This window comes from Stylophora pistillata, chromosome 9 (genome assembly GCF_964205215.1).
Source record: "Stylophora pistillata chromosome 9, jaStyPist1.2, whole genome shotgun sequence".
Classification (NCBI taxonomy): Eukaryota; Metazoa; Cnidaria; class Anthozoa; order Scleractinia; family Pocilloporidae; genus Stylophora; species Stylophora pistillata.
The window spans coordinates 31572600-31588387 of NC_142527.1; the positions used below are offsets into that span (position 1 = coordinate 31572600).

At 39.0% G+C, this 15788-nt stretch overlaps 1 protein-coding gene across 3 annotated transcripts; it reads right to left on the reverse strand.

Annotated features, from left to right (window-relative positions):
- Window positions 1-712: 712 nt before the first annotated feature.
- LOC111334410 (tachykinin-like peptides receptor 86C) lies at window positions 713-9332 on the reverse strand. Of its 3 annotated transcripts, none has more exons than XM_088734068.1 (3): window positions 9146-9332; window positions 5695-5786; window positions 713-3300 (listed from the first exon to the last, which is right to left on the reverse strand). In XM_088734068.1, exon 3 carries the CDS (start codon window positions 3272-3274, stop codon window positions 2276-2278), a length of 999 nt encoding a protein of 332 aa, XP_088590194.1. In that variant the 5' UTR covers window positions 3275-3300; window positions 5695-5786; window positions 9146-9332; the 3' UTR covers window positions 713-2275. The 3 variants fall into 3 exon arrangements, with proteins under 3 accessions (XP_088590194.1, XP_088590196.1, XP_088590195.1); XM_088734070.1 differs by lacking the exon at window positions 9146-9332 and adding an exon at window positions 6098-6276 and having other exon boundaries at window positions 5695-5781; XM_088734069.1 differs by lacking the exon at window positions 9146-9332 and adding an exon at window positions 6098-6276.
- Window positions 9333-15788: the final 6456 nt, after the last annotated feature.

Here is a 15788-nt window from a genome sequence, read left to right on the forward strand (position 1 = left end):
AACTAACATCATTCAGCAATTGGTTCATGCGTCAGCGTGCGTTCATCGAGAATTAAAGCACGGGGGAAGTTTGGAGAGCACGAAAGATGCGTAAGAGTTGCTCGAGGCGCAGCCGACAGCAACTATCTTCTTGAGCAGCTAACAGATGAACCGATTGTTTTGAAGCATTTGCAATTCTGTAGTTTATGTAGAAACGGCAGAAATTCCCTCTTCTACGCTTCAATGCGTTGTTTACTTTGTTTCGGAAAAGTATTTCGCTGTGCTTCAATGATCTCGCCTCAGATTGGTCAAAAACTGACAGGTGAATTCATGCATACAGATCTTCATCAGCTTGTTCGCTTGTTACCATGTTTAGTTTAACTTTTTTGCGGAAGTTTTTCCCCGTTTTTTTAATGAAAAATGCCGAAGTCACTCGCGAGAAAAAAATTTTTTCACAAGGCATGTGTTTGCTGACGTCATAAACGCGCGCAATGGGAAATTGAAGCACTCTCGCGCAATTGAATTTGATTGCACGAATTTACAAGCCGTTGTAAAAGAACTGTCTGGCAGACAGTAAGGAGAATTGCTAATGAGATCTTGGGAGTGAAAGGGTTAACGTTGACACTGAAGGAGACCAAGAGGAACGTTTTAACTTCTTGAAGATCATTAGTGGTACAGGACATGGGTATTGGCCAAAAAAAAGAAGGAGAAAGAACGACAGGAGAAAAAATAATACAATTAAATGATAGATTATTTTTATACTCTTTTTTTGATCTCTTAACTAAAACAAAACTACATATTATACTAATGCTGAATGTTTTGACAACAAATATAAGGAGCAGCTTATAAAAGTGGTACTTAATAATACTTATCTACGACGCTTAGGAGTGAAAATATTGATTTGCATTCAGTACGTATGAAAGATAGTTCTTTTCAGAGGATAAGGACAATAGTTATCATTATATTAAAAAAAATATTAATTCGAACATTTAGAGAGGTAAGGAAGTCGCTCGTTCGGTCAACATGATGATCGGGTTTCTTAATGGTTGGAAAAAGAAATAAATTGTCGTGGAGTGACTCAGTTAGTTTGGGTTGGGGAATCAGTTCATAATGATCATCAGGTTAAATATTAAGTACTTCTTTTTTTCCTTAAAAAAAATTAGATCGTGAAAAATGGCACGATCATATACCTGAACTTCTTTAGAAATAATTTGGGCATGTGAAGAAAAGGTTTAACAATATGAATAAGAATGTGCGCCTTGATTTTTCTTAAGTTCTGCCCAGGTCTCGGGCTGGCCACTGGTGTTGTCTCTTGTAAATATATCCAAGAGCTTAACTTGAAGAAGAACGGGGGTACTTGGCTGTATGCGACTCCCCGAGACTAGCTGTGCTATTTGTGAGTAGTGGTTGATTACGTTAAGTTTAACACCCTTAGAATAAAAGAATAAAGCCATAATAAAATTTAAAGCCCCGCTTTGCCAAGAAAAAGTGATCATATATAATAACAGAGCAATTTGATGTACCCCCCAAAAAAAACTGCCAGTAAGACGCTGTTATGGCACCCTCCCCTCCCCTTGCCCTTATTCAGTAACGCAATAAAGTTAAAGCGATGTTTATGTACAAGGCTATCCAAAACGACAGTACAAAACCAAGATACTCATATGTTGGAAGTGAAAATTGTTTTTTTAACACACTTAATAATGCTACAAGATGACGGTTATTCGAAAATCTTCAAATTATATCAAATTAGATTGTCCTGTAAGTTGCAACCTCAAAACAAATTTCTTACTAAGTAAGAAAAGCGAGAAAAAGAGGTATATACTACATCTAACTCTGAGCACCTATATGGTCACATTCACTTGACCGAAATATCGAGTGAAAACGTACCCTAGCTCAATTCATACTATAATCTCCATTTAATTACGCTAAGTTCCTTCAATGAGTTTGAAACAGCTAAATCATATGGACCCTTAATAAAAAAAATATAATTATGTTATGCTGCAAATTTAGGAAATTAGTGACTCTATTGGCTGCAGGTTGAAGCTTAAATTCTGGGAAGAAATTATAAAATTCCTCCCTAGCTGTACAGCAATTTCCTCATCAGTTAGTAAACCCTTTAGCTGACACGTTTAGAAATTATATCACTAGATTATCGTTATGAAGGGGGTACACTACTTGTCCCAATAAATGGAGACAAAGCAATGAATGGGTTAGAGTTGCTGACTTTGCTGAATTTCTCACACTTTTTAATGAGATTTGTATCTACAATAGTCAGTTTGGTTTAAATTTCTCCATATTAAACAGAAGACTCAACCTGTGTTCCAGAAGTAAGGAGATTAGTTGTCGCCGCTGTCTTCTTCAAAGGCACTCTTCCTGCAGGTCGACTGAATTTCTTCTTTACCATTCGGATAAACGCCAGGCGGAGCCTTGAGCTCAAGAAGACGTACAGCCAAGGGTTTATGGCACTGTTGCCATGACCCAACCAGTAGCAGAGGTACATAGCAAAGGGAGGCAATGGCGGCGGATATTTTATCACCTGATACAGCTGAAAGAATTGCGTGGGTAGCCAACACACGGCAAAAACAGCGACAACGATGACAAGCATTCTGACCACTTTCCTCTTGGCGATTTCCTGTTGCCTCTGATTTTGAGACAAATAATTCCCGGGAACTTGTCGGAACCACAATTTATGCGCGGTTCTAGCGTACAGGATGGATGTGACAATCAATGGCAAAAAATATTGGACTGCAAACAAATAAACGAAAATCCCCCCACGAACTGTGTTGCTTTCTTTTCCCAAGATGTCAAAGTCCCACCCGCAAATATCCTTCTCCGGATTAAAATTCGCTATAATTAGAATTATAGACATTAAAAGCATCGAGAGAGTCCAGATGATAGGTGCAGCGTACTTTGCCTTGCGAATACATTGAAGGGGGCGGAATGGGTACAGAATCGCCGTGTATCTGTCGTAAGCCATGAACGCCAGGCAAAGAATCGAGGAAGCTGCAGTGACCATTGCGACAAAATAGAAGCCTCTGCATGATATTTCCCCGGCCACATTATGAACTATAAGCCATTTGCCGCCATTGTGTAGGTGAATAATGGAGTAAGGCATTACAACCAGCGTCATTAACAAATCAGCCACCGCCATGTTTACGAACATAGAGCTGGTCATTGATCTCACTTCCGGTTTCTTCCATACGAAGTATATCAGAAGCGTGTTCCCAGCAAAGGCAATGACCATTGTTACCACGTAGATCACGGTCAAAATTGCTGTCGTCTCGTCGGTTACCATGATGAATCTGGATATATTATTTTTTTCTGTTATTGAAGGAAGGAAATCGAAACGAGATGAGATTCAGAAGCGAGATTCAAAGTTTGTGAATATGTGAAAATCATATATTTGAACTGCGGTTAAAGCAAATGAGTATGGGAGCGATCTTCGCAGTAATGAACACTACTTAAGCCGTAGCGAGAGTAAGGCCTGGAAAAAATTCAGGCCTGTACAGGTGCAGCGCTCTACCAACTGAGCTAACAAGCCAACTGAGAGCTGGTCATTATGTTGATTCGTAATAAACCCGTGGAGTGATGAGTCTACGTTTGTGAATAAATGAAAATCATATATTTGCAACAAGCCAACCGGGAGCTGTTTTACTTTAACCGCAGTTCAAACCGCGTGTTCCCAGCAAAGGCAACGACCGCTGTTACCACGTAGATCACGGTCAAAATCACTGTGGCCTCGTCTGTTACCATGATGAATCTGTATATACTGTTTTTTCTGTTATTGATCTCAGACGCGAGATTGAGAGAAAAGAATAGCTTCAGCTTGATGAGTTACGAATACCTTGAACTTGATTATATACCCGCTTTTCTTTTTTCTCGAGGTCTAGTGGAACGGTAGGATATCTTCTGTACATCGAGCGAAAAGCGAAGGCAAACGTCATTTCCAAGGAGCAGATATATGAATTGCCTGGTTGTTCATTACGAGGGTCAAAAGTTGACAAAAGAGAGCCATGTCCGGTTTAGGGAAGCGACATCTAATTTTGTAAATAGATTATATTCTAAGGTGAAAAGCTCATCTTTTCCCCGCTTAGAGAATAACAAGTTGCAGAGGCTAAGACCTCATTTGATCTTATTTCGCCAATAAAGGCGGAACCTACATCCTGTGCTTTTCTTTGGAAATGCTCGATTCCGGTCAAAATATAATAGGGGGAATAGGATTACTTTACTTATTTTCATACCACAAAAAGTACAATAAATCATTGTCTAACCTGTAAATAATTTTTTTATCTTTCGCAAAATGCTGAACAAGAAATCCATTATCTTAACCCGTAAATGCTTTTCTTGGTGTTAGTTAGAAATTTTGATTTATGTGAGTTTTCGTATGACTTTGTTTGTTTTAAACAGGAAAAAATCATAGACCATGTTTTCTTCTTCAGAAAAGAAAACTTTGTGTGATATTTATTATAATTGTCTGTCTTGTCTATTTATGATTCGCAGATTTTCAAACGGAACTCACGAGGCCTGTGAAGGCAAGACTGATAGTCATCGAAACTTTTTGTTATTAACAGGATCAAATAAGTGTTGCTTAATATTTCTTTGTTTCTACCAGCTAAATAGATTATGTGGTGAAAAGTCTTTTTTTCCGGTGAAGCACAGTAGCATAAAATTCTTCTGTATCATCTTTTAGTTCATAATTCTGTGAATTGCAGAATCATGGAAATTTCTGGAAAATATGATATTCTGAAATTTTAACTACTTGAACTCAGACTGTAGATTGCTACGCCAAGTGAATCTACACCCATGGCGAAATTTGTTTTCCCAAAAGCTTTTCATAGTCTCAATTTCAAGCTAACAGCAGGGAGCGCCGCTGATGACAGTAATGACAAAAGGAGGGCGGAGGGGTGGTGTTCTGTTCATTTGTGTTTTTGTTTTTCTCCTTTTTGCTTTACGTTTCACAAAGCTTTTTTTTTTAGTAAAGAGAAGCTTTTCCTAAATCTCATAGTTTGTTAGGCGTCCCCTCATTCCTTTGTTGCCATAGCTATAATTAACCACAGCATAAGTGAAAAGCAATTTCCGTGGAAAATTCCTTGTCGTGTATGAAGCCTATTTCAGTTCACTCCTATTCCATGCAAGAGTTGTCTTAACCGTGAAAGATCACTGCATGAAGCAAAATTATTTCCAAAATGTTCCTGTTGAGGAGCTTATTTACTCTTAAAATTATTTCGTGACTTCGTAGTTTTTAAAACTACAGCTGGACTTCAGAGCACTTAGTTGAGCCAATAACACGCTATAGTAACAGGATGTATTATTTTTTTCTTCTTTTTGTAACTACCTGGAGGAATTAGTTGACTATTTGAAAGAACAAAAGGAGAAGTAAACTAATGTGGTAAATAATTCTTGGCTGAGTCTCGTATGAGCGGTTTAGAGTTAGAGAAAATGTATTTTAAAAAAATGAAACGCGGTTCAAATAATCTAGTTAAATAATAGTCGTAAAATAAAAAAGTATTTAACACAAAAGTTAACAAAGGATGTTGATAGTTTACATGACTTAAAAATGACAATTCTGAAGAATTCAGGCTCCAGTTTTCTAGATGGACAATTAATTCGTCACCGAGTTTCCTTGAAATTAAACAATAGGATTTAACAATAGCTTTGCGAACAGTAACCCTTAAAATTACAAATACAATGAACTGAAGTAAAAATAATACTTGCCTTATTGCAAATGGCAGCACCAATTCGGCTTATTGGCGGTTTGTCGAGCGATCGGATCAGAAAAAGAGATCTGAATCCCTCCGAGTTCTTTCCTTATGCAAAGTAAATAAGATGAAGAAGATATAAACGTTACCTTAGACAGCAATGGATCATGTCAGAATAGTTGTTTGAAAAATCGACTAAGTTGCGAACACCTCAGATTTAAGTAAGTCAGAACTTAAGATCTAAACATTTGAAAATGGGTAAACGAGTGGGAAAACTGGCGTAGTATGTCATGGTTTTTTTAAACCTTCCTTGAGTTGCCCCCAGGTGATACAAGTATTTACATTTCTTTCTCTGAAACACCTATTTCCCCTTTAAGAATTTACTAATAAGTAAGACAAGACGAAAATAGAGCACTTACGCACGGCAGGTTATTTTCCTTCCATTGTGCTTTTTTGTATATGGTTTCGTTTACTCTCTTCAGTTTTTGATATGGATCTTGCTTGAATTATGTTTTTTAGAAAAATTGCTCTATAGAGACACCTGTACAAAAGCCATTAAGTTTAATCCTCTGCCTCTCTCATAAATGTTTTCTCAAAAGTTTCCAATTTATCTCCTGCCCTATTAACGCCGTTCTTTAATTACATGTTTGTTTTAAGTGCGCAAAAAGGTATTAAAGTTCCCACGGGAGAGCTTTAATTTGGGGACAAATATCGGTTCGTCTTTTGGACCAATTGTATGACAATTAGGAAGATAGCATGCCAAAAGAAGACTGGAGACGAATTTATAGGCGGGTTATTCGTAGTGTATTCGATTGGCTATCAGTTAATCATGATTACAACACTAGAGGCAGAAAAGTATAAAACAATAGCAGCAATGTTCAATTCCTACTCCTGATAGCTTGTAACTCAACGCCAGGATAACATAATCAGAGGCTTTTCCCTTTAAAGAGCAGTAAAATTGTTCACAAAAACAACGCAAACTGAATGAAAAGCCACGGGCAATTTCGATGGGGCGCATTTTGTAGATCACGAAAAACAAAAGGATGAACAGTTTAACTATAGCTGATGCTGAATTTTGAGGCTAGCAGCAGGAAAACTGCATGCTTGAGTTTTTGAAAATTGGGCTTTTCCTCAAATGGAAGCTAGAACCACCTGCCAATCTTGCTAGCTAACAACGGATTCATAGTTGATTGTTAAATGATTTATGAAGCACTAAGAGATGAAGCACAAAGAAGCCGAGACGCGAGACGGTAGCCTCTGGCAAAGCCGAAAGGAAATTTAGTTTCATGAATGTTCCACACTTTCCGTCGGTGCTTAAAAGTACGAAAATAGGGTTCACATTACCGATGGAAGTAGCTAACTTTTTGAACTTTGGTAGAAATTTCTTTCGATATCTTTCTCTGATAAACAAGAAAAATAAACGACATACAGAAACTCTGGTCTTTCTCTTCATTTCTGGTTTTTAAGAGTATGTTTTCAATTCGACCGTTGCGATTTTTTCAGTCTTTTCTGCGTTCATTCATTGTACTCACCTCTAAACGCTTCGCACCTAGTTTGCTGTAATATTTGAAAATCCTTTTAACCATTGACCAAATCAAACTTAGTTAGTTTCATTAAGACTTTTTTTAATTCAGAATTACATTCTTAGTGCAGAATATAAGGTCTACAGAAGCACCACGTCCATTTTTTTAGGTTTGCTGTTTCACTTGGTATCATCCTTTGTACATTCATAGTGGCATGGCGTTTGACTACGAATTTAGAAAGAGTCCAATTGTGCGCAGCGATCTCACTTACACTAAAAACTCTCCCTTCCAGAAAGTTAAGCAAAGACTAATTGCACTGTTTGTTTTGGTACGATGAAAAGTAATTGAGACTTAACAGAAATTGCGGATCAAACGTACGGTTTACGATTTCTTTGTATTAAAGCGAGACTACTCCAATTAATTCATTTAGCACGCACAGGCATGTATGTAATAAAATACAAAATATCTCTTATTTTATCTGGCCAGCTGAAAAAAAGATATGGTTCATTGAGGTCTTTAAAAGGAGTCATGTGTTAGGGTAAAAAATGTAGTAGAGAGAGCAGAGTAAGCAAAAAGAGCGCAAAGAGTAAGAAATATGACCCATACAGGGAATCATGTGAGATTGAGGTGGATTGCAAACTAACAAACCTTTCCCGTCAAATCTGTTTCTCAAGGTCCAACTGAGCGCCAGCTTTTTTTTTTTTCCTGGTAAGGGTTAAAAACCCCTTGCCGAGGTTAATACATTTGAAAATGGCTTGTTGCTTGATAAGGATACTAGTCCTAAGGAGAATTTTACCGTAAAATGTTTCAGGTATTGAGGCGTTTAGAAAGTCCGATTTGGTATACTTGCTATACCAATTCATCTTTTGTTGGTGAACGACGAATGCTCCAGTAATTGAGCAATTCTATCGAAGATGCAAGGCGTATTTACTTGTGTGCGGAAGATAAACTGCGTGTTCTAAGAGTTGAGCGTTTAATCTGCGGTCATTATATGCTGACATATGGCAGAATATACCCCTTGGATTTCATTTGCATATAAAATGTTTGATTCTTGCAAAACCTCAAACATTGAGACAAAGAAAGAAAAACGTACCACACTGCGTCACGTAGGTTCTTTTAAAAATATAGACAATGCAGAACCTTTTCTCACAGCAGAAGCAATTGAATGTCTGCCGAGGAGTTAATGCTTTTGAAGATCTGCCCACTAACGCCCTTTGACGTGTATCTCCGCTTTCAGGTGCACACTCTTTTTTTCCCTTTTTCTTTTCCTTTTTCTTTCTTAATACATGACTACTTGAGATTGTGAAAGTCAGACAAATCTCGTTCATGGAATAAATCTTAACAAACGGCGGTAAGCCGCTGATAAGCGGCTGATTCTAAAAACGATTTTGCGCGGCAAATTATTTGAGATCTAGATAATTCCATCGCACCTGACCATTTTACAAGATCTTGAGGTGAAAAAAAAAGTATTAAGTGCTTGCAGGAGTTATGTGTCAATTTTAATGTTTTTTGTTATATATTTATTTTCTTTGCGTGCCAGTGGAAACAAGGAGCAGCAAGTAAACAACAGTTACTTTCTTCCTGTTCACTATTCTGTCGAGTTGGTATGGCCTTATTGAGCTGTTTTTTTTTTTACCTGAAACGTTGATCGATGAAAAGCTTTGGTGAAATTGAGGAGTTCCCTTTTAGTATGATCTCCAGTTACACTAAAATATTCAAATAAGTAGTTTTCATTCCTCCGAAATGTAAGTGTGTAAAATTAACGCTTTTGAACAGAGACAGCTGCTGCATTTACTGGATAAAACTCAGTTTGCTTTGTTTTTGCCTGCTCGGAGCTGGTCTTCGAAAGCGGAAAAAATGGGCAAGACCGACAGTACTTATTCATTTGATTTTTAGCGTTGTAACTAAAAAGCGAGATTTTCTTCATTTTCGATCTTGACTTACTTTGATGGATGCTCCTCCTTTGTTACTGATCCTGTGCTACAAAATGGCAAACCTGACAGCCCTTCACCAGACTTGAATAAAGAAATGAAATTTATGTCTGATTTCGTCTTTTCTAATTAGTAATCTGATGGTTCTGAAAACTGACAGCTGACACCGACACATGTTCAATTACAAGCTGTTTAGTCCTTCTTAGACGTGAGGGCGCCACATTAAGCAGTCAATCCCCAGTTGAATTTGATTTTCACCAACCAATGCTGTCACGAAAAAAATAATTCCATTGTTGTGAGGAAAAAATCTGAGTCTGATATGGTAAAGGGTTAACATTATGCATAAAGGTCTTTAGGCGACTTATAATTTCAAATGTTGTCAGTAATTGGTTACTTGATACCACTTCGGTAAAACTAAGGTTACCTTTTTCATTACGATGTTCAATTAATCCAGTTTCAAGTAATTCTTAATTTCGAATTTATTATCAGAACTTCTACTAGTAATCCAAACGTTAAACGGCTTAGACCCGCTGAAAATAAATGTGTCTGTTTCATCTGTGAAAGAGAAAAAACAAAGCAAAACATACTGTACTGATAATGTTTATATGCGAAAAAGATAGATTTCGACGACAGAAATATCTAGATTATAATTTCGGTTTTAAGCGCTCAAGGAGACCACAGTAAACAAAATTGTTTTAATGAAGGGTTTTGTAAGAATAACTAATTAATGACAAACCCGAAAGTGGGGGCGCATATGTAAACATGAGTAAGCATTATACTGAAAGTGTTTTCAGCTTTTCCCTTTTAAGTAAAAGACGTTAACGAATTGAACATATAATAGCACTTCTACAACTGAATCCAGAATCAACCATGAAATTTTATTTGATTAGACATCACTTCGGAGCTGTTACAAATAGTACTTGATTTTGTTGCTGTTTATGATCTGATCGATACAGCTCTTGACGTAGCGTATTTTGGCGTACATACTTCAAAGTGCCAGCGCATCCATGACCCCAGCTAGTGGCTCCTTACAAGAGCCATTAGTCGCTGTATTGGCAGACCAATAGACCACCACTGTCGCCTTGGCAAGCATCGACTCAACCCTTATCGAGTCCTGCACATAGCACGGAGTCGTGGATCGTGTTCGGGTAGCCAAGAAATATAAACCAAACTCGTACCTTGGAGTACGAAATGGCAAATATTTTACAGTTATTTACTTATGATGAAATCTTGATATAAGCTCAAGCTTCTGTATGGGTGAAGGTATCCTTCTTTATTAATTAACCGCTCCCTTAGATTTACACAACCGTTAGAAGCTCCGTATAGTTCCTTAAATCGATTAATTTTTCTCACTGATGTTGCTTGTTTTCTCAAAGTAACTTTCCTGCATCTAATTAGCATGATAAAGAAGTGATTTACATTTGAAAGGCAGCAAGGTTTGTATCCTAACAAGGTCACCCCTAGCCTCGCTCCAGTTAAAAGGGTTTGCAACCAAGCACACAACTGTAAAATTGACTATTGTCGGACAAAAAAAAAGATTCTGAGTCCCAATCAGGAATCGAACGTCAGACCTACGGATTCTGCCCTTCAACGCGGCTCCAACTCTGAGCAAAAGAGACTCTACGGCGAGCATCATAATATGTAAAACCCGTATTGTATACTGTCAGGATCAGAAATTTCGAAAATGTCATGTTTATAAAAAGAAATACCGTACACTCCCATAGTGGCAGTTAATATATACTTCATGATCAGGAGACCATGCTGCATTTATGATCCCTTGCAGGACCCATCGGAAAAAAAAAATATTGCAAAAATATGGATTTCTTCATTGAACTGACTCCACTTGGCAAACATAAAGACTGACTAGCAGCCGCCAGGCCGGCAGTACTAATTCAAAGAGTTTTAGAAGCCCCCGACAATTGCTCCCTAGTCTGATTTCGAAAGGGATCTGGTCAGTGTGTTCAAAGTTAGATGCGATGACTACGATAAGTGAAACCGTGACTTCATTAAACGAACCGTCCCTACAAAGGATGCAAGCAAGACTGCTGAGAAAAATTTTCAGACCAAAGTAACTATCTTGAACCCCGGTTTTCTCAAATAATGTACGCTCGTCGTTAGGAGGCCCGGAGATCCAACCAAGCAGCTTATAATACTACTATAAGATTTATTCACAGCATATCCACATAAAAAAGACGTGGCTCTTCATCTGTCATCATCATCATCATCATCATTATCGTCAGAAACTTTATTTCATCTCGAATTTTAGAGTAGCCTGTTGGAGCTAATATCTTCGAGATAACATAAAATGGAGATTATAGATATTCATAGATATATCTGTGTAAGATCTAAAATACTAACTATACTAAAATATACTAAATATACAGTATTTAGAAATATAATAATGTAACATATCAGTAGAAATTAACAGAAAAGTGAAGATAAGCGGGAGCGACTATACAAAGATACGGCCTTGGATTATCTTTCTAAAGTCTTTAAATGCACTCATGCGGATATGGTCAGGCAGTGTATTCCATAGCTTAGCTGAGAAGTATGAAAATGAATTAAGGCCATAACTAGTTGTTCTAGGTTTTCGAAGTGACAGTGTGTAATTACTGCGAAGATTATAAGAGGACCGACGTGAAAACATGCCTCTCATATAAGCTGGAAAATGAGTGAAAAACAGGCTCTTGTACAATAAAATAAAGAAATTCTGAATACGCCCATTACATAAGGAACTAGTGTTGACCTTAGTCAGAAGGCTATCATATGGCGACAAGTAATCCCTAAGTATGAATCTAAGTATTCTCTTATTCAGCGCCTCTAGTTTATCCGTACTCCGCGCTCCACAAAATTGCCGAACTGAGGAACAATAATTAAAATGCGGTAAAATTCAAGCTTTGTAAAGCGTAAGTAAGGTGTCCCTCGATATCAGTTTTCGAAAGCGTAACATAACATTAAATTGATTATTGATCTTTTTGCATTTGTTGGATATGTGACAAGAGAAATCGAGCTTATCATCTATTTCCATTCCGAATATCTCTAATGTGTCCTTTACTGGGAAGGAAAAACTATAGTCCGTTTCGCCAAGAACGAGACCCTGGTACTTGCTCTCGTTGACTGACATCCCATTTTCCTGGTACCAATGATTGGCTAACTTGACATTGTGAGATATGCATGCATCTACTGTCTCTGGGTCGACGTGGGAATAGTATATCTGATGATCATCGGTGTAAGCGTTCAGCCTGGCGCCCTTGACGTAAAACAAGAGATCGTTGATAAAGAAGTTAAATAGCATTGGACCTACCACACTCCCCTGGGGGACACAACGTTCAACGCTTTTCCAGGCGGAGAAGGTGCCGCCTATCTTAACTCTCTGAGATCTACCAGAGAGATAGTTCCTGAGTAGAGCGCCACTCTTGTCATCCATACCGTAGGCCTTGAGGGTGGAAAGAAGGAGTGGATACTGAATAACGTCAAACGCTTTGGAGAGGTCCATAGAGACCACCGCAACGAGCTCACCTCTGTCGTGCATCATCCTCCAATCTTCCGTCAGCCTTAGCAATGAGGTCTCACAACTATGAAGCTTCCTGTATGTGCTAATGAAATCTGAAAGCATTTCGAGATAAAATTCATGCATCTGGCCTGCTAGAAGTCTTTCAAAAATATTGTTCAGAACGGGGAGCACAGTTACAGGCCTATAGTTAACCTTACAAAACTCGTCGTCTTTTTTGAACAAGGGAGTCACAGTGCTCATCTTCCAATTTGCAGGATAAGAGCAGTTTTCAATGGAATGGTTAAAAAGGTTTGTGAGAGGCTCAGCAATAACAGGTGCAGCGTGTTTGACCAGCCGTGGTGGGATCATATCATGACCATATCTGTGAAGGTCCTACAAAAGTACTATCTATAAAAATAAAACTCGTAAGTATATCTATATATATATATTCTTGGACTTGATTTGAATGTATTTCGAAGAGCGCTCAACTCTTAGAGGAGCATTGATAATTATAACAGACTGGTTCAAGACTTCAGAGGTGGTTCATCGTTTTATTACTTAGTAAAACGATGAACTACCACTGAAGTCCTGAATCATTGGGTCGTTTGGGGTGACCGTCTCGGTTCTCCCCCATCCTAGCATTAGCACTGCACTGATGAGGCCCAGAAGGCCGAAACAGTACTGTCTGCAGTTAGTTATATATATATATTATATATAATTATACTATATATATTATATTATATAGATAGATATAGATATAGCTCTTTGGCATACAAAGCTTTGCTTTCATGTCCAAATTGAGCACTCTATCTAGGATGAGTCATTGCCGTTGCAATTGCGCATGCTCGCTCGTTTACTCTAGTTTGAGCACTCTGGCATGGCTTAGACGATACCACAAAGGTTGGGTCGTTTGGGGTGACCGTCTCGGTTCTCCCCCATCCTAGCATTAGCACTGCACTGATGAGACCCACATAGGTCGAAACAGTGTGCGCCCTACTTACCTGACGCGGGATTTCATCTTTGCAAGGTAAAGTGTTGGTCCGAAACCTCATCGTGGGCAAAGGATTTGTAAGTATTCTCTCATTTTTCAAATTTATTCGACTGTGCTAAGTACCTGCCGGGAGTGGAACGCCAGTCTTTTTTGTCTTGTTGTTTTCGGTCACCCATCTCGTTTTTGGTTTTTTTTGGTGGGTCCGAACTTTGTTGGGAACCCATCCAGGTTTCAGCTTTGCTGAACTTGGTGGGTTTTTTGCCTTTTTTGCCTTTTTTGGCAATTGTTGTAGTCCTTTTTCTCTCCTTTCTTTCCTTTTTGTTTTTTTTCTCTCTTCCTATTCCTTTTCAAAATGTTAATATGTGCTAGAACTTGTGTTGTCCATGCTACGGCGGCAGTTACGGTCCACCCTAGACCAGCTGTTCTTAAAATGTTGGAAAAGGAAATCGACCTTAATAGACTATCTGCGGTTCAGTTCGTTCCGGGAGGCCTTATTCGCCTCACTTTCAAAGATCCTGACGATATGGCGAGTCTTGTTGAGTCCGGTTTTATAAATCTCGATGGTGTGGAATGTAGTGTCACCAATTCCGATCGTCCACACACGCTCGTCTATATCCATCACTACCCCGCTGAAGGGGATGACGCGATCCTGTGCGAGGACTTCAAGACCTTTGGCAAAGTTTTCTCCTGCAAACGTCAGGCTTTCATGGGGCGTCCACATCTTCTTACTGGATCACGAATTCTGACCATGTCCATGGAGAAACCTATCCCCGCACAAATCACCATTGACGGTTACCCTGTGCGCATTTGGTATCGTGGTATCAAGCCATTCTGCTCTATCTGCAAAACCATGGGTCATAAAGCTGCTGACTGTCCCTTCAATGGAAAATGCAGGGAATGTGGGGAAGCTGGTCATCTCGCCCGTAACTGCCCTTCCCGCCGTACCGGAAATGTCTGGGGCTCTACGCCCTATGTTGTTCCCCCGGCCGCTGATTTCCCGCCCATTTCTTCTGGAGATGTGGCAAATCTGCCGGGTAACGTTCCTTGTCCACCCAACGAATCTGTTGATCTTCCGTCTGAAGAAATGGTTATCTCTGCTCCTGGCGAAGCCAGTAATAATGAAATCAGTAATCTAAATAACGTTCCTAAACAATCTGAGGCCTCAGAAATAAATAGTGTTCCTAATAATAGTATCGCAGGTCAAAACACCAGTTTAGTTAATAATAGTGAGTCCGGTCAAAGTACCGGTCCTTTAGTTAATGATAGTGTTATGTCTGGTCAAAGTACCAGTCCTATAGTTATTGATAATGTTAGGTCTGGTCAAAGTACCAGTACTTTAGTTAATTCCAGTGAATTATTTATTGATAATGTTAAGTCTGGTCAAAGTACCAGTTCTTTAGTTAAGTCTGGTCAAAGTACCGGTGAAATAGTTAAGTCTGGTCAAAGTACCAGTAAATTAGTTAAGTTTGGTCAAAGTACCAGTAAAATAGTTAAGTCTGGTCAAAGTACCACTAATACTAGTGTTGGCCAAAGTGTCACTAATGTCGATGATGATATCACCGAATTCTCCTCTCAGGACTCTACCCCTGTTCAGGGCTCAGAGTCTCCTGATATTTCTGAATTCTCCTCTCCTCTCACGAGGAGCATGTCATCGGACGGTTTTGAAGTTGTCTCCAGGAAACGCTCTAAGAAACGTGTCATGGTTCCTTCTCATACTCAGTTGGCGAGTACGGTCTCTAAGCGTACGAGGGCTGTCCCCAATCTTCCCAGTAGGAAGGGGAAACCCCAGCCCCAGCCCTGGCTTTCATGAGGGTCATCCATCTCTTCCTCATGGCTTTGTCTCTCCTTACTTTGAATGTCAATGGCATCAGGGACCGGTCGAAGCGTGATGGTCTCGTGCAATGGTTGCGCTCTCTCCCGGTGAAGGTGGATGTTATCTGCCTTCAGGAGACTCATTGTGTTTCCTTAACTGAATGTTCATCGTGGTTTTCCTCGTCTGGTTTCTTGTCTGTGCTAGCCCCGGGTTCTATTCACTCTTGTGGGTGTGTTGTTCTCTATCGTCCCTCTATCTCCCTTCTAAAGTCTTGGTCTGCTGATGGTCGTTTCTTACAATGTGAATTCTCGTTTCATGATAAAATTTTCCGAGTTGTCTGTGTCTATGCTCCTAATTGC

Bases quoted from the DNA above. Each gene is read 5' to 3' on its own strand.
- LOC111334410 (XM_088734068.1), bottom strand. From the start codon at position 3,274: ATGGTAACCGACGAGACGACAGCAATTTTGACCGTGATCTACGTGGTA.